Source organism: Odocoileus virginianus, chromosome 3 (genome assembly GCF_023699985.2).
Source record: "Odocoileus virginianus isolate 20LAN1187 ecotype Illinois chromosome 3, Ovbor_1.2, whole genome shotgun sequence".
Lineage (NCBI taxonomy): Eukaryota > Metazoa > Chordata > Mammalia > Artiodactyla > Cervidae > Odocoileus > Odocoileus virginianus.
In genome coordinates, this window is record NC_069676.1 from 13,646,344 (window position 1) to 13,668,322 (window position 21,979).

A 21,979-nucleotide genomic window follows, 5' to 3' on the forward strand; every position below is an offset into this window, starting at 1 on the left:
CCAGGGAAGCCCCTCAACACACCCTAAGCCCTGTAATTAAGGAAATACTAGAGTGACTCTTGTTATTCTACCATGATATTTCAATGTCCTCCTAATCACTCTGTTCTATCCCTGGGTTCTATCCTTCAAGGGGAATTTTTCACTGTTGTATAGAACCTTTGAACCGTGCCTGATAAATTGTATTAGTTTGCTGCATGCTTTTTAGTTTTTTCTTTTTGGTCCGTGTCTTGAATTTACAATCGCCGGATGCCTGCATTATTCTGTCTCTCCGCATTAATTCAATGGGTGTGTGTTGGAGGGACTTGGGAGTGGTTCTTGTCCCTTCATTCCCTCACACCTGAGGGCTGAGCAGAGACTCAGGGGTTGGGGCGGGTGGTGCAGATGGAGACGCGTTGGGATACGTCTGGCTGGGCGGCGCCAGGGTCGGGGCACAGGTGCTTCCGATGATGGCCACCAGGGGGTGCGAGAGGCCGGGATCTGGGCCCCTGCCTGGTAGGGAAGCCGGGGGCGGGGCTGCCGCGGGGCGAGGCACCTCGGAGAGTTTCCTGCAGCCACTGCGTCTGATCTAGCTTCCCAGTTCTAGCCTCCCTGGATGGCAGGCGCTCCACTGCGCCCCTGAGGCCACACCACCCTGCCTCCCACCCTCCCCGTCCTTATCCATCCTTCGTTTTCCCGCCCTCATTTACTCCACCCCTCTCCTGTCCTGCTTTGCTCTGGTGTTCTCCAAACATTTGCGCCCCTGTTTTCAGGACCCCAGCATCTAGTGCTGAGGCTCTTTTTCCCAAAATGACCTTTTAGAGAAAGATGTGGAAGGACACACTCCTAGCTGTGAACGTGACCCGTGGTCCAGGGAGGAGACAGCCACGCCTCTATGAACATCTGGCTTAGTTCTATATGTTTCTAGAAGCAGGCAGTTTGACAACATTCATTAAATGAATTCAAATGGAAAGTTTTTTTTTTTTTTCTTCTTTGAGTTGTGCCCTGGGGATCACAGAAGATCGTGAAACCCCTGAGCCCTCCAGGACCTGGTCACAGACACACTCCAAAGCAGGGGCTGGACAGAGGAGCCCCCAGGATTGGACCCAGACGGAGTGCGGGCCAGGAGACAGTGAGGGTTAGTGGCTGCAGGAGTTGGGCCTGGGGGCCTTCAGTGCCTGCATGCACATTTTTTGCCCTGAAATGCCCTCTGTGCTTCTTTCATCATCATCAAGAAAGACCCACTGATCATTGACAATTGGCTTAAGGATGATATCTTCATCCTGGCCAAGGAGGCCTCAGATGCAGAAAGTACAGGCTCTCAGGTGGGAAGGGGACCGAGGTTCCTACCTCTGTGTCACTCTTGGAGCTTCAAAGCCCAGCCTTGGCCCTACTTCCTGTGTGGTCTTGGGCAGTTACCTTGGCCTCTCTGAGCCATGTAAGAAGTCTGAGCCCAGTGAGCTAATGTGTAGGCAAGGGACTGAGGAACCCGATGGCTTGTAGCTAGATTCCTGCTCCATGGAATTCCTGCTCCTGCTTCATTCATTCATTCCACAGTGGTTTCTTGAGCACCACTGTGTATCAGGCTTTGGGAACACAGCCATGAGTTGGACAGCCCACACACGTATCCACTTGGAGCCCCCAGTCAGCAGGGACATTAACCACATGAGTGGTCAGTGCTGAGCATTATCCCTGTAGTTCCTGGGTAGCATCTGGGGGTGGGGTGTAACAGAGTGACTTCTTCTCCATTCCTGATGAAGAACCAGCAGGGTGCAGTGTGGGGCACTCACTTCCCTGGTGCCGGGAGCCTCGCTCCAGCATCTGATTGTGATGTGATAAAGGCTGTGACTGAAGAGGGGCGGCCGTTGGGGCCCCTCCCCAGCCGAGGATCAGGCAGCCAGAAGAGAGAGGGGCAGAGCAAGTCAGCTTTGGTAACCCCACCCCACTCCCCAGACCTCTACCATCTTGGGAAACAGGAGCCCAGAGGTTTAGGAAGATGCTGACTTAACTGGTCAGGGCACCCCAGTCTGGCTGACATGGCTGAAACGCACACTCCATATTATTCCTTGAAGAAAATGTTTTCTTTCTTCAATGGTGTTACTGCTGTAAGTATGTCACAACCTGGACCCTGGGGCTTTGCAGCCCTTCCTCCATGGCTGGTTCCTTCAAAGACAGAAATAAGTTGATCCAAATTCGCTGGCATCCGGATCTGTGGTCCTCAGGGACCCAGGAGGGATGTAGGGCAGACAGACGAGGAGCAGGATGCACTGGGAGCAGGCGTCGCCTCCACCAACCCAGAGCTGCTAAATCAAGCAGAATTGTGTGCTCTGGGGGACCTGGGGGTCAATGGTGGAAGAACTCAGCTCTAAGGCAAACACTGCAGAAAATGAAAGTTGTTTGGAAAGGCAGGAGAGAATGGTTCTTCTATTGGTCCTTTACATTTTTCAAACCATTTTTTTTTTCTTACTACAAAGTAACCCATGGGACTTCCTTGATGGTCCAGTGGTTAAGATTCTGTGCTCCCAATACAGGGGGCACAGGTTTGATCCCTGGTCCGGGAACTAGATCTCACATGCCACAACTGAGAACCAGGGCAAAAAAAATAAGAAAAAAAAAGGAAACCTGAAATGTGCACTGCTGAAGCAGTCATTGTTTTCAATAGTAAGACTGTATGAGGAAAGATTGCCAGAACAGAGAAGGAAATTAAATATTACTCCTACTCTCTTCACCTGTGTGGCTTCATTTTGATGGGAATTTAACAAGATAATGCATTTAAAAGGTGGCTGATGCCTGTCCTGGGAACACGGCTCAATAAATATCATTATTATATCCTCCTAGACCTTTCTATGTACCTTTAAGAACAGGAATACAAACGTATGCGACTGCTTTACAATCTTCATTTTTTTTTCTCTTTTGAAAAATTGTAAGTTTTATCTCCTTTTAAATAGACTTTTTAGAGAACTTTTAGGTTCACAGCAAAATTAAAGGAAGGTACCAAGTCTTCCCATATAAGCCCTGGCCCCCACACATGCACAGACTCCTTTGCTGTCAACATTCCAAATCAAGGTGGTCCATTTGTTATAATGAAATTATGTTGATATCAGAGGCTTCCCAGGTGGCACAGTGGTAAAGAATCTACCTACCAATTCAGGAGATGCGAGAGTTCTATCCCTGGGTCAGGATCGCCTGGAGGAGGAAATGGCAACCCACTCCAGTATTCTTGCCTGAAAATTTCCATGGACAGAGGAGCCTGGCAGGCTACAGTCTACCGGGTTGCAAAGAGCCGGACACGACTGAGCACGCAGGCAAGACATTGATATCATTATGACCTTGTACATTGTACACTGTTTTCTCTTTTGGCCATGCCTTCTGGCTTGCAGGATCTTAGGTCCCCAACCAGGGTTCGAACACATGCCCCCTGCAGTGCAAGCATGGAGTCCTAACCACTGAACTGCCAGGGAATTCCTGGTGTACATTCTATGGCTTTTCACAATTGTATCTACCATGTCAGCATCATATGAATAGTCTCACTGCCCTAAAAATCCTCTATGCTTCACCTGTCCCCCCCACTCCCCTAGCCCCTGGCAACTACTGATCTTTCTTCTGTCTCCATAGTTTTGCCTTTTCCAGAATGTCATATAGTTGGAATCATAAACCATGTAGCCTTTTCAGATTGGCTTCTTCCATTCAGCAATATGCCTGTAAGTTTCCTCTCTGTCTTTTCCTGGCTTGACAGCTCATGCTTTTTTCGTGCCAAGAGTCCATTGTCTGGATGTTCCATAGTTTGTTTATCCATTCATATGCTGAAGGCCATCTTGGTGGCTTCCAAGTTTTGGCAGCTATGGATAAAGCTGCTAGAAGCATCCATGTGCAGGTTTTTATGTGAACATAAGTTTTCAACTCTGTTAGATAAATACCAAGGACCAGAACTGCTGACAATCTATTTTTTTTAAATATAGGCCTTAAAAACATATTTGTGTGTCAATAACATTCTCCTACAACAGAAGTCGGTGAAATACAATGCTGTAAACAGATAACATTTCTTTTTAAATAAAATAAATTTGTTTATGAATTGTGTGTGGCTGGGCTTCCCCGGTGGCTCAGCAGTAAGGAATCCGCCTGCAATGCAGGAGCCGCATGAAATGTGGGTTTGATCCCTGGGCTGGGAAGATCCCCTGGAGGAGGGCATGGCAACCCATTTCAGTATTCTTGCCTGGAGAATCCCATGGACAGAGGAGCCTGGCAGCTACAGTCCATGGGGTCGAAAAAAGTCAGACACAACTGAAGTGACTGAGCACCTATGCACACATGTGTATGACTGCAGTCCAATACACTGGCTGAGTCGTTTCAGTTGAGAATGTATGGCCTGCAAAGCTCACAATATTGGGGACTTTTTCCAAAAGAAAATGTGCCACCCTCTGTCTTACAAGACATCATTTAAAATAACTGTCTAGGATCCCATTGCAAGGCGGTACCATGATTTACCTACCCAATCTGTATCTTTGGTTGCTTCAATTATTTCCAACATTTTTACCTGGTTCTGAGGCTCATCCTATGTGACTATTTTTCCTAGGTTGAATGTCTAGAAATGGAATTTCTGGGTAAAAAGTTTTACCATAAAATCTTGAAGGTTTTAAACACCAATTACAAAATATCCTCCTGCCCCTTCCCTCAAAAAAAGGCTGTTGCCTGGTAGCAGTGTATGGAAAGTTTCTCTGCATCCTCACCAACTCTGGGCATTGTGAGTTTTGAAATGTTTTTGATGATTTTATTGGCCTTTGTTGCCTCCCCCAGGAGTTTGGTTTGTATACAGCTAACAGATTGCTTTCCCTGTTTTCTGTTCTAAAGCTCTCTGGCATGATCCTCATTGGTCTGAGCATCTATGTGAATTTCAGAGGGGCTGTCCTGACCAAGGTCCTTGGGCTGTCCTCAGCATACCTGTTTCATGTTGGCTACCTGTGCCTGGTGATGGGCAGCGTCATGGTGTTGCTTGGCTTCGCCAGGCGGCAGGGAGCAGCCAAGGAAAGCAGAGGCACCCTCTTGTCTGTAAGTTGGATCTGCACACAGACCCCACAACTCCTCCGTCATGTCTGAATCCTTCCTTGCAGGTGTTCTAAATTCCTTTGATGTTTCCTATTTTATAGTGTTTATGGTGTCTTTTTAAGAACACCAGATGCAAACATCTTTTTTTAAAAAAATAACTTTAAAAAGTTATTTATTTATGGCTGTGTTCAGTCTCCATTGCTGTGTGCAGTCTCTCTAGTGGCAAGCAGGGGGCTACGCTTTGTTGCAGTGTTCAGGCTTCTCTTGTGGATGGAGGACAGGCTCTAGTCTTCAGAAGTTGCAGCGTGTGGCCTCAGTAGTTGCGGCACATGGGCTTAGTTGCTCCGAGGCATGTGGAGTCTTCCCGGACCAGGGATTGAACCCGTGCCCCATGCACTGGCAGGCAGGTTCCTATCCACTGCACCACCAAGGGAGTCCCATCTTTTTCTGTATGATGGGTCTCATTTAGAGCCCCTCCCCCGCCCAAGTGCATAAATTACACCCTCCTAGATTTTCTTCCTGTTATTTTATGTCTTACTTTCTCACTCTTAGCTCTTTAGTCTCTGGGAGTTTGATTGTGTGTGTGTGGTGTGAGGTAAGGATCTGATTTCTTTTTTTTTTCCTAGTTGTGTGACATACTATTGCACTTACCGCCTGGCCCATCCAGTCCTCCTCTGTCTTTGCTGGTTTCTATTACGCTCAGGTCTGTTCTATGCACACTGCTTTGCTCCGTTGGCCCATGTATATGTCCCCCATGAATACAACACTATAGTAATTGCCACATGGCACAAGTACACGGTCAGATGCCTGGAGTGAGAATATTTTGAGCATGATCATCAGATCACGTCACAGATTTTACATGTCTTACTCATTCTCCCATGTAGCCTTGGCCAAATGTCTCCCCAGGATCCAGCTCCCAGAGTCCCCATTCCCACTTCCCTTATAATCTTGTCTGAACTGATCATCCCATTTTAAGTTGAATCTGTCTCCACATCTTTTTTGTTTTGTTTTTAAAGAAGCACTCTCTTTTTTTTTGCTCTGTCTGGTCTTAGTTGGGGTAGGTGGGATCTTTCCTTGTGGCCCAAGCGCTTCTCTAGATGGAGCAGAGCGCCTCAGTTGCTCTGCAGCTTGTAGGATCTTAGTGCCCAGACGAGGGATCAAACTGGCATCTCTTGCATTGAAGGCAGATTCTTCACCACTGGACCACCAGGAAAGTCCCTGCCTCCAGCATCTTCCCCTACTGTGTTGCTGCAAAATTCCAGTGGTTTTGATTTAGAGGTTTCAAGGTGATCCTTGCTCTAGCCATCTCCCAGAGAGTCAACAGCCCTCATTCTTAAAGAATCCACCCTCACGCTCCACCTCCCTGAATATCTATCATCTCTAGTTTTCTTGATTATTTCATTCAACAAGTATTTATTGAACCAGTCCTGTGTCTGCAATATTTCATTTTCTCTTCTAGAGGATGTTGTTGTCTCTTAGCTGTGTCCGACTCTTGGCAACCCTATGGACAGCAGCACCCCAGGCTTCCCTGTCCTTCACCATTTCCTGGAGTTTGCTCAAACTCGTGTCCATCGAGTCGGTGGTGCCATCCAACCATCGAATCCTCTATCACCCTTTTCTCTCCTGTCCTCAATCTTTCCCAGCATCAGGGTCTTTTCCAATGAGTTGGCTCTTTGCATCAGGTGGCTAAAGTATTGGAGCTTCAGCTTCAGCATCAGTCCTTCCAATGAATATCCAGGGTTGATTTCCTTTAGGATTGACTGGTTGGATCTCCTTGTAGTCCAAGGGACTCTCAAGAGTCTTCTCCAGCACCACAATTCAAAAGCATCAGTTCTTCAGGGCTCAGCTTTCCTTATGGTCCAACTCTCACATCCATACATGACTACTGGAAAAACCATAGCTTTGAGTATACAGACGTTTGTCTGCAAAGTGATGTCTCTGCTTTTTAATATGCTGTCTAGGATGTATACAGGATCAGTAGCATGGGGGGCACCTTTTGCTTTTTTAGCCTTAAAGCCCAGCATATGGTGACGGAAGCTTCTCCCCCTGCAGTGGAATCAGGGAGTTTTAATCACTGGATCTCCAGTGTCCTGTGGGCACTATTCTATCCATAGCTTAACTTGGAAGGATCAGTCAGTCTTCTCTCTCATACCACAGTCCAACCCACTGGCAAGTTCAATCGACTTTACCCTCAGCCTCTGGTCCATCCAAAGCCTCTGAGACCTCATCCACAAAAGTAAAGTCCTGATGGCGTTGGGAGCCACAGAGGGATCTGAGCAGAGTTGTGCCCTGACAGACGCGCCCTCTGGTGGCTGTGGAGGGAACACCATGCGGGGAGGACCAGAGTGGAAGGATTGTGTTTGTCCTGATAGGAGACAGTCGGGGCTAGACCCAGGGGGGCCCTGGCCGGCATTAGAAGTGGGTAGATTCAGGATAGATTCTGAAGAAGTCACCAGTAGGACTTTTCGACGCCTGGCTATGTCTTCTGGATGCCTCAGTCACCCAGAGGTTGGGAAATACTATTGGTGTTGTTCAGTTATATCTGACTCTTTACGACTCCATGGACTACAGCACCCAGGCTTCCCTGTCCTTCACCATCTCCCAGAGTTTGCTCAAACTCATGTTCATTGAGTCAGTGATGCCATGCAACCATCTCATCCTCTCTTGCCCCCGTCTCCTCTTGCCCTCAATCTTTCCCAGCATCAGAATCTTTTCCAATGAGTCGGCTCTTTGAATCAGGTGGCCAAAGTGCTGGAGCTTCAGCTTCAGCACCAGTTCTTCCAATGAGTATTCAGGGTTGATTTCCTTTAGGATTGACTGGTTTGATCTCCTGCTGTCCAAGGTGCTGATAATAATAACAGGCATAGGTAGAAATAGATGAAAGGAGATGAGGAGCTGACCTTTCTTGGACACCCCTTCCCCTCACAGTATTTCCCACTGTTTCCCACCAGGCATGTGAATTTCATCGGAGACACGAGGCAGCATATGTTGATATTTTCTCCCTGGCACTCATCCACCTGTCATCTGGCATCTCCCCTTCAGTCTTATCACCTCTCCTCCCAATTTGCATATCTGAGATTTATTGGCCCTGCTTCTTCTCCCGGCAACTTTTTCTTTTTTGGCCACAAAGCATAGGTTATGGGATTTTAGTGCCCTGACCAGGGATTGAACCTGGGCCCTCGGCAGTGAAAGCAGGAGTTCTAACCACTGGACCTCTGGGGAATTCCCTCCTGCCTCTGTTCTACGTCCCCACTGTCCCTCCTGCTTTTCTATCCCTCTCTGCTATCTGGACTTCCTAGACGGGTGCTAGTGCTAAGGAGCCACACTGCCAATGCAGGAAACACAGGAGACTCAGGTTCGATCCCCTGGAGGAGGGCATGGCAACCCACTGCAGTATTCTCACCTGGAGAATCCCATGCTCAGAGGAGCCTGGCAGGGTATAGTCCATGGGGTTGCAGAGTTGGACACAACTGAAGTGACTTAGCACGTACTCAGGCCCTGCTGTCTGCACACACACAGTCAGAAGTTCCCTCTTAGGCCTCTGGGACTCCCAGAAAGTTCTGGACATGAAATGAGGTTGTAGGTATTAGCTCTTAAGAACACCCCACTGCCAGCATCCTGGACAACATCCAGGAAAATGACACAAGGAAAAAATAAAATCCCCCCATCAACCCCACTACCCTGCTACCCCCACCACCCACCCCACCTCCCACCCCACCACCACCCAACACCAGGCGTGAGGTCTTTCAAACTAGAGAGGCTACAGGGTGGCCTGGGAGTGGGGGTGGAAGGACTTCCAGCAGGCTCCCAGCCCCCACCCCCCACCTCGCTGTGTCTTCCAGTGTTTCTTGGTCACGGTCATCATTCTTATTGTGGAAATCACGGCTGCCACGGTGGCCTTTGCCTTCTTCCAGATTGTAAGTACATGGCGGCTTCTCCCACTCCACATTAGAAATAGATGGGATCAATAGAGCCCCGCCCACTCCCCTCCGCGAACCCCACCCCCACCCCCGCCAGGCACCCACGCCCTCCAAGATCTGGTGGTGGTGGGACACTGCGTCTCTAGAGATGGGGTGAAAAAGCCAAAAACCTCAGCCCTCTCCGCCAAGGCTCTCCTCAAAAAACCTGCTGGGTTAATCTGACCTCTCTCCTGCATTTGCGGTGAGCCTTGCAGGGGATGGTAATGGGGAAAGCTGTGAAAATTGTTGCGGTTTTGAAATGAGTTCAAAATAGAGGGCTATTTAGCAATATCCATCAAAATGGCAAAGCACGTATGCTTTGACCCAACCATCTGGTCTCTAGGAATTATCCAAGGATATGCTTGTTTGTGGGCAGCCTGACATACATATACCAGGATGTACAAAAAATCGCTTCTGTCCTAGTGGAGCATCAGTTTGGGGGGAGGGGGATTATAATTTATAATAATCCAGACAAGGGAACCTGATGCAGCTGGAAAGAAGGAAGAAAGAGGCTGTATGTACAGGAGACGGTACATTCTCCAGAATGTAGTTCTGTTCTTGTTTACCTCTGGGCGAGGCCCACCCTGAGACAAGGATTTGAAAGCTCCTGGTTTGAGTGATGATCCCAAGAAGCACCAGTAGGGGGCATGAGCAGTGAGGCAGGGAAGGGAATGTAGCCGCTAAAAGCTTACACTGTACAACTGGGATCAGTCTTGGTTGGGACGCAAAGAGCATGCAACTATTTCCCCAACCCAAGGGGCGAGGGAGCTGCAGTATTGATCCACCACCTAAATCATCAGTCATTGTTTAAGGGCTGCTCCCAGGGCGCATGCGTACTGAGAGGCCACTTAAAGCCCCTCAGTCGCTGGCAGCGGGAAGTCAGGCTCCCGGACACAGAAATTAGCGAAGCCACCGGGATTTGCGCCGGCTACCAAGAGCCGCTAATGCTGTTGTTGAAAACAGCCAGAAGCCGAATAATGAGAGTAGCCGGATGCCGAGCCGTGAGAGTAGTATGAAGCAAATGGAACAGTAAGAAGAGTATTCTTTGCTTTGACACGCATAGTATATCTCTTTGGGGACACAGGAAACTGTAACCCTGTGATGGAGTGGGAGAAACTTGTTGGCTGGAATAAAAAAGTGGGAGGGAGACTTTTCATGATTTACCGTCTGTGCTTTGTGAATTTTGAACCATGCGATTATTTTACCTGTTTGGAGGGAAAAAAAGGTTTTAAATTTAAACCTCTATTCAAACACACACACACACACACACACACACAGACAGACACACACACACAGAGAGAGAGAGAGAGAGAGAGAGAGAGAGAGAGAGAGATTAAAGTCGCGCCTTTTGTGCAGAGAGAGATTCAGTTGCTACAGATGATTTTCAAGTCCCTAATCGAATTGCAACCCAGTCGGGGGCGTAGCGGGCGAGTGGGCGATTCAAAAGAGCAAATGATTCAAAGCAGTTTGCGAGGATGAAAGCAGCCAGATGCGCTGGGCTCCACACCCACGCTCCTGTTGTGTCCCTCTGGGGGGTGGGGTGCAGGCCCGACGGTAGCCTGAGTTCTTCCTCCTCCAGCGCAGACCCTGGCTGGTGGAGGGGCCAGGAAGGAAGCGGCCGGGAAGTCCCCTTCCCCGCCCCCACCCTGAGTCCCCAAGAAACCTCACCAAATGGGCACCTTGCTGTTTTCTGTGCTCACCGCTCCCCGTTTCATCGCTGAGGTTCGAGAAGTGGCCTTGGAGCACAACTTCGTGTCCCTGAGGAAGAATTACAGAGGTTACGAGGAGCGAGATGACTACTCCATGCGATGGAATTTGGTCATGGAGGAGGTGAGGTTCACTTTTTTTTTTTTTTGTAATGAAAGACACATAACATAAATTTACCGTCTTAACCATTTTTAAGTGCTCAGTTCGGTGGCATTAAGCACATTCACATGGTTGAGCAACCATCGCCAGCCTGCCTCTCCACAACTGAAACTGTCCCCTTTAACCACAAAGGCTCCTTCTCCCCACCTCAGCCCCAGGCAGCCACCACCCTCCATTCTACAATGCTCTAGGAATATGACTTCTTTTAGTTCAGTTCAGTTCAGCTCAGTTCAGTTCAGTCGCTCAGTCATGTCCGGACTCTTTGCGACCCCACAGACTGCAGCATGCCAGGCCTCCCTGTCCATCACCAACTCCCGGAGTTCACGCAAACTCATGTCCATTGAGTCGTGATGCCATCCAACAATCTCATCCTCTGTTGTCCCCTTCTCCTCCCGCCTTCAATCTTTCCCAGCATCAGGGTCTTTTCAAATGAGTCAGTTCTTCTTATCAGGTGGCCAAAGTGTTGGAGTTTCAGTTTCAACATCAGTCCTTCTAGTGAACATTCAGGACTGATTTCCTCTAAGATGGACTGGTTGGATCTCCTTGCAGTCCAAGGGACTCTCAAGAGTCTAGGGACCTCATATGGGCTTGGTAAAGAATCTGCCTGCAATGCAGGAGATGAAGGTTCTATCCCTGGGTCAGGAAGTCCTCCTGGAGAAGGAAATGGCCATCCACTCCAGTATTCTTGCCTGGAGAATCCCATGGAAAGAGGAGCTTGGTGGGCTACAGTCCATAGTGTCGCAAAGAGTTGGACATGACTGAGCAACTGAGTATGCTCACACACAGGGACCTTGCCTAAGTGGAATCATGCAGTTCTTGTCTTTTCATATCTGGCTTATTTCACTAAGCATTCTCCAGGTTCATCCGTGGTGTAGCAGGTGTCAGAATTTCCTTCCTTTTTAAGGCTGAATAATATTCCTTTGTGTGGATGGACTACATTTTATTTATCCATTTCTCTGTCCGTGGACCGGAGCTTCCCAGGTGGCACTGGTTGTAAAGAACCCACCTGCTAATGCAGGAGACATAAGAGACGAGAGTTCGATCCCCAGGTCAAGAAGATCCCCTGGAGGAGGGCACGGCAACCCACTCCAGTGTTCTTGCCTGGAGAATCCTATGGACAGAGAAGCCTGGCGGGCTACAGTCCATGGGGTTGCAAAGAGTTGGACACGACTGAAGCAGCTCAGCAGTACACACACTGTCAATGGACACTTGGGTTTACAGGTGTACAAATATCTCTCCGAGTCTCTGTTTTCCATTCTTTTAGGTGTATGTCCAGAAATGGAATTGCTGGATCATCTGATAATTGTACATTTAATTTTTTTTTGAGGAATTTTCATACTGATGTCCACAGAAACTGCCCACTTTACATTCCCAACAGCAATGAAGGCACAAGTGTTCTAGTTTCTCCACATCCTCACTGACATATTATCTTTTGTCTTTGCTTTTTGGTAGTAACCATCCTCATGGATGTGAGGTGTTAGGATTTATTTCTTTTTTTTAAATATGTATTTATTTATTTGGCCACATTGGGTCTTCGTTGCGGTATCTGGGATCTTTCATTGTGGTGAGCAAACTTCGCTCCAGTTGTGGTGCACAGGATCAATAGTTGAGGTGCTGTGGCTTAGTTGCCCCATGTTATGTGGGATCAGAGTTCCCCAACCAGGGATCAAACCTGTGTCCCCTGCCTCTGAAGGCAGATTCTTAATCACTGGACCACCGGGGATGTCCCCAGGATTTATTACTTTAGTCTTGGTGTTTAAGGAGCAGGACTGGCCTCCATGTGTCATCTAAGCTTTTGAGGCAGACAATTGAGAAGGGTCTGTGAGGCCAGGAAGCATGTGAAAGGGAAAAGCCATCACCTGTCTGTAGAAATGTTTTCTGAGTTTGGGGCCCAGGAACTGGTATGGGGCCAAGTTCAGGCTCTGGAGGCATCACATGATGGGTAGGGGACTTGCCTGCATCCCTGTTTTGGCTTCTGAAGTTTGAGATGGTGGAAAGTACCTCTCATTCATTCATACAGTCCTTCCACTAATCTTTTAAAATTTAAGTATAGTTAATTCACAATTTTGCATTTGTTTCTGGTATATAGCAAAGTGACTCAGTTATACAGACATAGTTTTTTCATATTCTTTTCCATTATAGTTTATTACAAAGCATTGAGCACAGAGCCAGTAGGTCCTTGTGTTTATCTATTTTATATATAGTAGTGTGTATCTGCTAATCCCCAAACTCCTAATTTATCCCTCCTCTGATAACCATAAGTTTGTTTTCTATATTTATGTTTTGTAAGTTCATTTGTATTATTTTTTCTTTAGATTCCACATATAAGCAATGTCATATGATACTTGCCTTTCTCTGACTTGCTTTGCTTAGTATGATAATCTCTAGGTCCATCCATATTTCTGCAAACGGCATTATTTCATTCTTTTTATGGCTAAGTAGTGTTCCATTGTATATATGTAGCACATCTTCTTTATCCATTCCTCTGCCTATGGACATTTAGGTGGATGTCCTTCCATGAATCTTTGTTGGACACCTACTGTGTGCTGGGCACTGTTCAGGGGTCTAGGGACAAAGCAGGGTGCAAAACAAAAATCCTTTGCTCTGTGTTGCTGACACTGGGAAGGGAGATGGGCAAGAAACCGCTAAGTGAACATGTCAGGAGTACTAAGCGTTATGAAGAAAACAGGCAGGTAAAGAGAGAGGATTTTGTTTACTCTCAGATACTAGTTGTCATCTATTTTTAGCACACAGTAGATGGCCTGTCCAGGTACTTTGTAGTTAGTCGGGGATCGTTGATGAGTTCTGGCCAATGAAAAGTAGTATGAGTCACTTCCTGGCCAAATTATCTAATTGTCAGTGCAGGGCTCTCGAGACTTTTCTTTTCCTTCTGTCCCAATAGTGGAACCACCTGGATAGTGACTGCTTCACCAGCCTGAGTCCCTGAGAGACCTGGATAAGTGGAGTTCTCCTGCCAGGTTAGGAAGAGCATGTCATGTGAGTGACAGATGAACTGCTAAGATTGAAGACCTGTTTGTTATGCAGCATCACGTAGCCTGGCCTGACTGATACAGGGCTGGAGACCTGAATGAAGTGAGGGCGTAAGTCATGTAGGTAGTTGAGGGAACAGCATTCCAAAAATAACCATCTAAAGACTCTGAGGCTGGCGCTTACTAAGTGTGCTTAAGAAACAGATAGAAATGGAAAAGGAAATAGGAACCCCCTCCAGTATTCTTGCCTGGGAAACCCCATGGACAGAGGAGGCTGGTGGGTGGCAGTTTATGGGGCCACAAAGTCAGACACGACTGAAGCATATAAACCACTACCACCACCATCTTGTCTAATCCCCTTTGCTTAGCAAAAGCCAAACAATAAAAAGAAACATTCAATATTAAAAAAAAAGAAAAAGACAGAAAGGAGGGACTTCCCTGGTGGCACAGTGGATAGGAATTTGCCTGCCAATGCAGGGGACATGGGTACGATCCCTGATTTGGAAAGATTCCACGTGCCAAGGGGCAACTAAGCCCGTGCACAGCTACTGAGACCTCGCTCTAGAGCCTGTGAGCTGCAACTACTGAAGCCCGAGAGCCGAGAGCCTTTGCTCTGCAACAGAAGAAACCACTGCGATGAGAAGCCCGTGCACCACGACGAAGAGTAACCCCCACTCGTCGCAACTAGAGAAAAGCCCGTGTGCAGCAACGAAGACCCAAAACAGCCATAAATAAATAAACAATTAAAAAAAAAAGAAACAGAAGACCGATATGCAGCTGGGTGAGTTCAAGGGACCCAGCAGGGAGATGAGAAGGTGATGGGGAGGATCATGCAGGGCCCCGTGGGCCATGGTGAAGAGTTCAGCTTCTACCTCAAGTAAGGTGACAGTTGTCGAGGGTCCTGAGCCATGATGGGTGAGAAAGGGCGGTGTTTGCAAAGGCCCTGGAATAATGCGACTGTCTGCTCTAAACAGTAGCCATGGTGACTGTGATTTCTATTGTTCGGATTATTTCAATATTTGAAAGGGAGTCTTCAAGTGTTTATTCTCCTCTCTGCAGCTCAAGTGCTGTGGAGTGAAGAACTACACAGATTTTTCTGGCTCCTCCTTTGAAAGGGCGACAGGTCACACCTACCCCCGGAGCTGCTGTAAATCCCTGGGGACCGTGGACTGCAATGGACGCAATGTATCTGCAGACGTCATCCACCAGGAGGTAACTCGAGATTTTGAAGAATCTGCCTGCAATGCAGGAGACCCAGATTCAATCCCTGAGTTCAGGAAGATCCCCTGGAGGAGGAAATTGCAGCCCACTCCAGTATTCTCGCCTGGAAAATCCCACGGATAGAGGAGCCTGACGGGCTACAGTCCATGGGATTGAAAGTCGGACACGACTGATCGACTGAGCACCCACGCGACACAAGCATCACCTAGGTAGACCCTGAGGGCCAGAGACTTTTTTTTTTGGCTACACCGAGGGGCTATCTGGATCTTACTTCCCTGACCAGGGATTGAACCCTCAGCAGTGAAAGCAGAGTCCTAACTATCCGAACTGACCACCAGGAAATTCCTCCCACTGACTTCTATAAAAATTGTGGTGGGTGAACTTTCCTGGCAGTATAGTGGTTAAGACTCTGCACTCCCACTGCAGGGGGCACGGGTTCCCTCCTTGGTCAGGGGACTAAGATCCCACATGCAGTGGGTGAGGCAAAAAAAAAAAAGTAAAAAAGTAAATAAATTACTTTGTGAAAGAATCTGAACTGTAGGGATTGATGGGACCTTGGAATCCATCAGGGCTTCTCTGGTAGCTCAGCTGGTAAAGAATCCACCTGCAATGCGGGAGACCTGGGTTCTATCCCTGGGTTGGGAAGATCCCCTGGAGAAGGGAAATGCTACCCATTCCAGTATTCTGGCCTGGAGAATTCCATGGACTGTACAGTCCATGAGGTTGCAAAGAGTCAGACACCACTGAGTGACTTTCACTTCACTTTGAAATCCACTAGTCCCTAACCAGATCCCTCCTACTTTGATGTTTGTTTCCCCAGGGTTGTTTCCCTAAGCTCCTGAAAATAACCAAGACTCAGAGCACCAACCTGAGTGGGGGCTGTCTGGGGGCAGCAGTGATGCAGGTAAGTTCCAGCTCCTCTGGGACACACCAAGGTCTTTTAATGAGCACCTACTGTGTGCCAAGCACTGTTTGGGACACTGAGACACAGCAGTGACAAAAGACAAAAATGGTTAAAGCTATTCTCCTACCTCATTTATAAGACAACTGCGTAAAGCAATAGTCATAAAACTGTGCTTATATGAAGATGTAATTTACATGACAAGAATAACACAAAGAATGTTGGAGAGAATACAACTATATAGGAGTTAAGTTTTTGTATGGTACTGATTGAGTATTAATCCAAACTAGATTATGAATAGTTAAGATGTCCATCGTACTCCCCAGGGCAGCAACTAAGAAAATAATTTTAAAATATAATAAAAACAAGAAGGGAATTAAAATGGTGCACTAGAAAATATCCAGCAGATGAGGACTTCTCTGGTGGTCCAGTGGTTAAGAATCTGCCTTCCATTGCAGGGGAGGTGAGTTTGATTCCTGGTTGGGGAACTAGGATCTCACATGCCTTGGGGCAGCGAAGCCCAGTCACCACAATTAGAGAAGTTTGAATGCTGCGGTGAAGAGCCTGCATTCTGCAACTAAGACCCGACACAGCTCAACAAATAAATATTAAAAAGAAAACATCCAACAGAACAGAAGGTGGTGATAAATGAATAAAAGAAGAGCAACAAAAAAGGCAAATGGAAAACACAGCAAAGTGGCTGATATAAATCCTACTTTCTTGGCAATTATGTTAAATGTAAAGGAATCAAACCACTTAAGTATACACTTTAGAAAGGTGAATTGTATGATAAATGAATTACATCTCAGTAAAGCTGTTAATTAGAAAAAATGTCCATCCCCTTGAGCCCTGGAAGTTTTTCTCACATTTTCCCCATATTGATTTTTCATGCCTCTGCTCGATCCCTTCAGTCACGTCTAACTCTTTGCGACCCCATGGACTGCAGCCTACCAGGCTCCTCTGCCCATGGGATTCTCCCGACAAGAATACTGAAGTGGGTTGCCATTTCCTTCTCCAGGAGATCTTCCTGACCCAGGGATTGAACCTGTATCTCTTGTGTCTCCTGGATTGGCAGGCAGATTCTTTACCCACTGAGCCACCTGGGAAGCTTCACATGAAACTGTTTTTCTGCAGATTACCACCAGCCAAGATACGGATGAGTCTCATCTGTCTGATTCGTATTTTAAAATGGATTTTTTTTTCATTGTACACATTTATATTGAATATTTGTTTGCAAACTACATCACACCATCCTCCCCAGGGAAGTCAAAGCAGTCAAGATCCTAGCAGGAAACAGAATTCAGCCCTCACAGTCATTTAAAATATATAAATAAATAAATATATATATATATATGACTTTTCCTTTAATTTTATTTGTTTGTTGGTTTGGTTTTGGTTGTGCCGGGTCTTTGTTGCTGTGCATGCACCTTCTCTAGTTACAGTGAGCAGGGGTACTCTTCCTTGCAGTGCACGGGCTTCTAGTTCCAGGGGCTTCTCTTGTTGCCGAGCATGGTAGCTCTAGGCACACAGGCTTCAGTAGTTGCAGCTCTCAGGCTCCAGAGCAAGGATTCAGTAGTTTTGGTGCATAGGCTTAGTTGCTCTACGACATGTGGGATCTTCCCAGACCAGGGAACGAACCCGTGTCCCCTGCATTGGCGGATGTATTCTTAGCCACTGGACCACCAGGGAAGTCCTAGAGAGTCCTTTGAGGACATTTTTAGGGTCAGGGAGCTGAGCTCCCACATGCCTTGTGGCCAAAAAACCAAAACATAGAACAGAAGCAATATTGTGACAAATTCAGCAAAGACTTAAAAAAAAGTGGTCCACATTAAAAAAAAAAACTTAAAAAAAAGTTTTCAGGGGCCTCTTGTGGAAGTATCAGCAGGGTTGAGGAGAATGGGGGCTAGCCACATAGGAAGCTCTTACGCTCCTATGCCTGAAGGGGTAAGGAGAGCAAGAGTCAAGGAAAAGGAGAAAGAAGGAGCCATCTGCCCACAACTGTGATTTGCAGAGCTCAGGGTGGGCAGAAGAGGGCGGGGGTGGGGGAAAGAATACTCCAACCTTTCTTTCTGTCCACCCATCTCCTATTGGTACTTCTACTGGCCAAACTTAACAGGAATTTAGGGAGCAGGTGTGTGTGTGTGTGTGTGCTCACGTGTGAGTCGCTCAGTCGTGCCCGACTCTTTGCAACCCTCGGGAGCCAGGGATTCTGGGAAATGTCATTTTCAGGACCCAGAGGGAGAACAAAAGAGGGTGGAGATGAGATCTGGGGGAAACAAATGGAGAGTGACTGACGTGCATCCCAAAATGCCTTCTCCTTCTACCTTCTGATGAGATTTACTGTGTTAACAGTCCCAATTACCTCCACCTTGGCCCTGAGAGTCCCTCTGCTGTCTGTCACACCCTGCCCTGACCTTTCTAAATCACGATGTATCTCCGTGTATTAAATTTGACGTGGGTTCCAGAGACGCCTCATGTCGGTTCAGTGTTTCTTTCTTCCCCCATTTCAGCTGCCAGGAACTCTTGCCACCTTGCTGTTGTTCATCAAGCTGGGCTGACAGACGTGCGGAGAACAGGACCGCTGAGCCCCACTGGCTGCTGGAAGGAGATGTGGTCTCAGTCTGTCTCTCTGTGGCACCCCCTGCGTCTGGAAGGAGATCGATAATAAAAGATTCCGGAAATCCTCGTCATCTTGACTCCTTTCTCCTTCATTTTTTGTTTCATCCCAGCTGACAGCGGTTGTAATTCTAAGTACCTGGATGGGATGACATGCCTTCCTGCCATTGAAACTGTCCTGTTTTGTGAATTACCTTGTGAGGAGCCTCCCTGGCGGTCAAGTGGTTAGGACTTTAGGGGGCATGGGTTCAGGGAACTAAGGTCATGCAAACCACATGATGTGGCCAAAAAAGAAGGTAAAAAAAAACTGCTTTGTGAGAAAAATCTAAAATTCTCATGAAAAAGAATCCTCTAGACCCTCATCCAGTTTCAACCATCACCAAGAGTGCAATAGTGTTTGTTTCGTTAACCTTTTTTTCCCCTTGATGAAGTATTTTTTTTAAAAATATTTATTTGTTTATTTGGCTGTGCGGGATCTTGGTTGTGGCACATGTGATCTCCAATCTTTGTTGCAGCATTCAGGATCTTTAGTTGAGGCATGTGAGATCTAGTTCCCTGACCAGGAATCAAACCCAAGCCCTCCTGCATTGAGAGTACAGTGTCTTAGCCACTGGACCACCAGGGAAGTCCCTGACAGAGTATTCTATTCTACTTTTTAAATTTGTAGCTTATTTATTTTTATGTGTATTCATATTTTTTAATTAATTTATTTATGGCCATTCTGGCTCTTTGTTGCAGCAAGTGGGCTTTCTCTAGTTGAGGAGAGTAGAGGCTGCTTGCTGGCTGTGGTCCGTGGGCTTCTCATTGGGGTGGCTGCCCTGTTGCGGAGCTTGGGATCTAGAGTACATGGGCTTCAATCATGGCAATGTGTGGGCTCAGTACTTGTGGCCCACAGGCTTAGTTGCCCCTCAGCATGTGGAATCTTCCCGGATCAGGGATTGAACCCGTGTCCCCTTCATTAGCAGGTGAATTCTTAACCACTGGCCCACCAGGGAAGTCCCTGATAAACTATTTTAAAACAAATCCCAATGTCATTTCCCCTTTTCATATTCCAGGACACATCTCTGATTCCAGTATACCCTCAAAATTCATAGGAAGAAACCTAATACCCAACGTGATGGTATTAGAAGATGTGGTCTTTGGAAGGTCGTTAGGTCATGAGGATGGCGACCTCAGGAATGGGATTATTATTGTTTACTTGCTAAGTCGTGTCCAAATCTTTTGTGACCCTATGGATTGTAGCCCACCAGCCTCCTTTGTCCTTGGGGTTTCCCAGGCAAGAATACTGGAGTGGGTTGCCATTACCTTCTCCAGGGGATATTCCTGACCGAAGGATGGAACCTGCATATCCTGCTTTGGCAGGTGGGTTCTTTACCACTGAGCCACCAGGGAATAGGATTAGTGCCCTTGTAAAAGAGACTTTAGAGAGCTCCAGAGAAAAAACAGCCACCTATGAATCAAGAAACTGGCCCGCACCAGACCCTCAGTCTGCTGATGTCCTGATCGTGAACTTCCCAGCCTTCAGAACTGTGAGTAAGAAATGTCTGTTGCTTATAAACCACTCAGGCTATTTTTTGACAGAACCCAAACAGACTAAGACAACACTCAAGACAACTAACAGTCATTCCTTGATATCACTCAAAACCCAGGTCATCACTCAATTTTTTGACTGGCTCAGAAATGTCTTTTTACACTCGGTTTCTTTGAATTAGGTCCAACCCAGGTCCACACAACACGTTTTTCATGTATCCTAAATTCCTTTTATCCTAATCCAGTAGTTATAGAATTAGAAAATGCATTAGAATGCTCTGGATCTTGTGTGTGTGCACGCCCATGTATTTTGGCTGAGCTGGGTCTTCATTGCTTTGCGAGGGCTTTCTCTAGTTGCAGCGAGCTGGGGTGTGTGGGCTTCTCATTGTGATGGCTTATCTCGTTATGGAGCACAGGCTCTAGGCAAGTGGGTTTCAGTAGTTGTGGTGCACAAGCTTAGTTGCTCCGAGGCATATGGGATCTTCCTGGACCAGAAATTGAACCCATGTCCCCTGCAGTGGCAGGTGACTTCTTATCCAGTGAGCCACCAGGGAAATCCTAGATATTCTGTTAAAGCACAAGTGTCTGAACCCCACCTTAGAGCTTCTGACTCAGGAGATCTGGCAGGAGCCCCAGGAATCTGCTTTTCTAACAAGTTCCCAGGCCACGCTGCTGGTACGGGCGATGTACTTTGAGGACCGCTGCTCTGGGTTCTCCCTCCTCTCTCCACCCCCTTGAGGCAGGAAAAGTGTAGAATGTTGGGGAATGCCACACTTTCTGGATTTGGGGCTTGCTTTTCTGTGGTCCCCTTATCTTGTTCCTCTTGCCCCATATTTCCTGTTCATCACATGCTTTACTTTAGAACCCCCAGGGAGGGGACTTCCCTGGCTGGCCAGTGGTTAAGAATCCATGCTTCCACTGCAGGGGGCGTAGGTTCAATCCCTGGCCGGGGAACTAAGATCCTGCATGCTTCCTGGTGTCGCCAAAAAAGTAAGGAAAGAAGAAGAAGGAAAAAAAAAAAAGAACTGCCAGGGAGCTTTAATGAAATATCAAAGCCTGCACCACATCTCACTATCTCCTAATTTAATCTGTCTGGGTTGTGGCCTGGGCATGGACACTGTTTCATTTACCCAGCTGACTGCAAGGGGTGGTCATGATCACAGCTGAGAATAAACCAAGAGTTTCATCCGAAGGTCATAGTGACCTGAGTCAATTCTTTCACTAAGGATTGCAAAATGGTTTATCCAATTCTTCCATCTTTCTTTTGGAGGGATCTTAAGGAGGGTAAAGTGGGCACTTGTCAAAATTGCTATGTGGCGATCATCTCCCACATCTGAACAGGACTGTTCCTAGTTGCCCCCCACCCCCACCCCTACCCCCAACCCCAACCTACCCACTTCTCGGATTTCTGTCTGTAAACCAGAGGCGCCACATGATCCCAGGGGCCAATCAGCACCTTCCATTGGTCTGACTGCAGCCATTGGTTCAGGCATGGACGTGGGACCCAAGCTGGCTAATGAGACTTGGTTTTGGGACTTTGGATACCCAGTGACCATGGCTGGGGTTGGGAGAACCCCTGGTTCACAGGAAACTACCTCCTAGGGGCAAGAGACAGCATAAAGAATCCTGAGACAGGACACAAGTCCTGGCTGACACTTGGACTCTGCCATGGACACACTCAAAAAACATCTGTGGAGTGTCTGCTGTGTGTCAGAAACAAACTGTTCTTAAAGTGGAACTGTGAAACAGATACAAAGAACAAACAGATGGTTGCCAGAGGGAAGGATGTGGGAGAGCGAGAAGAATAGGTAAGGGAGGTTGAGAGGTATAAACTTCCAGTTGCAAAATAAATGAGTCAGGGGTTTGAAATGTACAGT

At 47.2% G+C, this 21,979-nt stretch overlaps 1 protein-coding gene across 6 annotated transcripts; it reads left to right on the plus strand.

Annotated features, from left to right (window-relative positions):
- Positions 1–1,795: 1,795 nt before the first annotated feature.
- Positions 1,796–18,646, plus strand: TSPAN16 (tetraspanin 16). 6 transcript variants are annotated; one of them, XM_020894352.2, is made up of 7 exons: positions 1,810–2,081; positions 4,825–5,022; positions 8,862–8,936; positions 10,701–10,808; positions 14,894–15,046; positions 15,876–15,959; positions 18,467–18,646. In XM_020894352.2, the coding sequence occupies exons 1-7, from the start codon at positions 2,013–2,015 to the stop codon at positions 18,512–18,514; spliced, it is 735 nt and encodes a 244-aa protein (XP_020750011.1). In that variant the 5' UTR covers positions 1,810–2,012; the 3' UTR covers positions 18,515–18,646. The 6 variants fall into 6 exon arrangements, with proteins under 6 accessions (XP_020750015.1, XP_020750013.1, XP_020750014.1 ...); XM_020894356.2 differs by lacking the exon at positions 14,894–15,046 and having other exon boundaries at positions 1,796–2,081; XM_020894354.2 differs by lacking the exon at positions 15,876–15,959 and having other exon boundaries at positions 1,804–2,081.
- Positions 18,647–21,979: the final 3,333 nt, after the last annotated feature.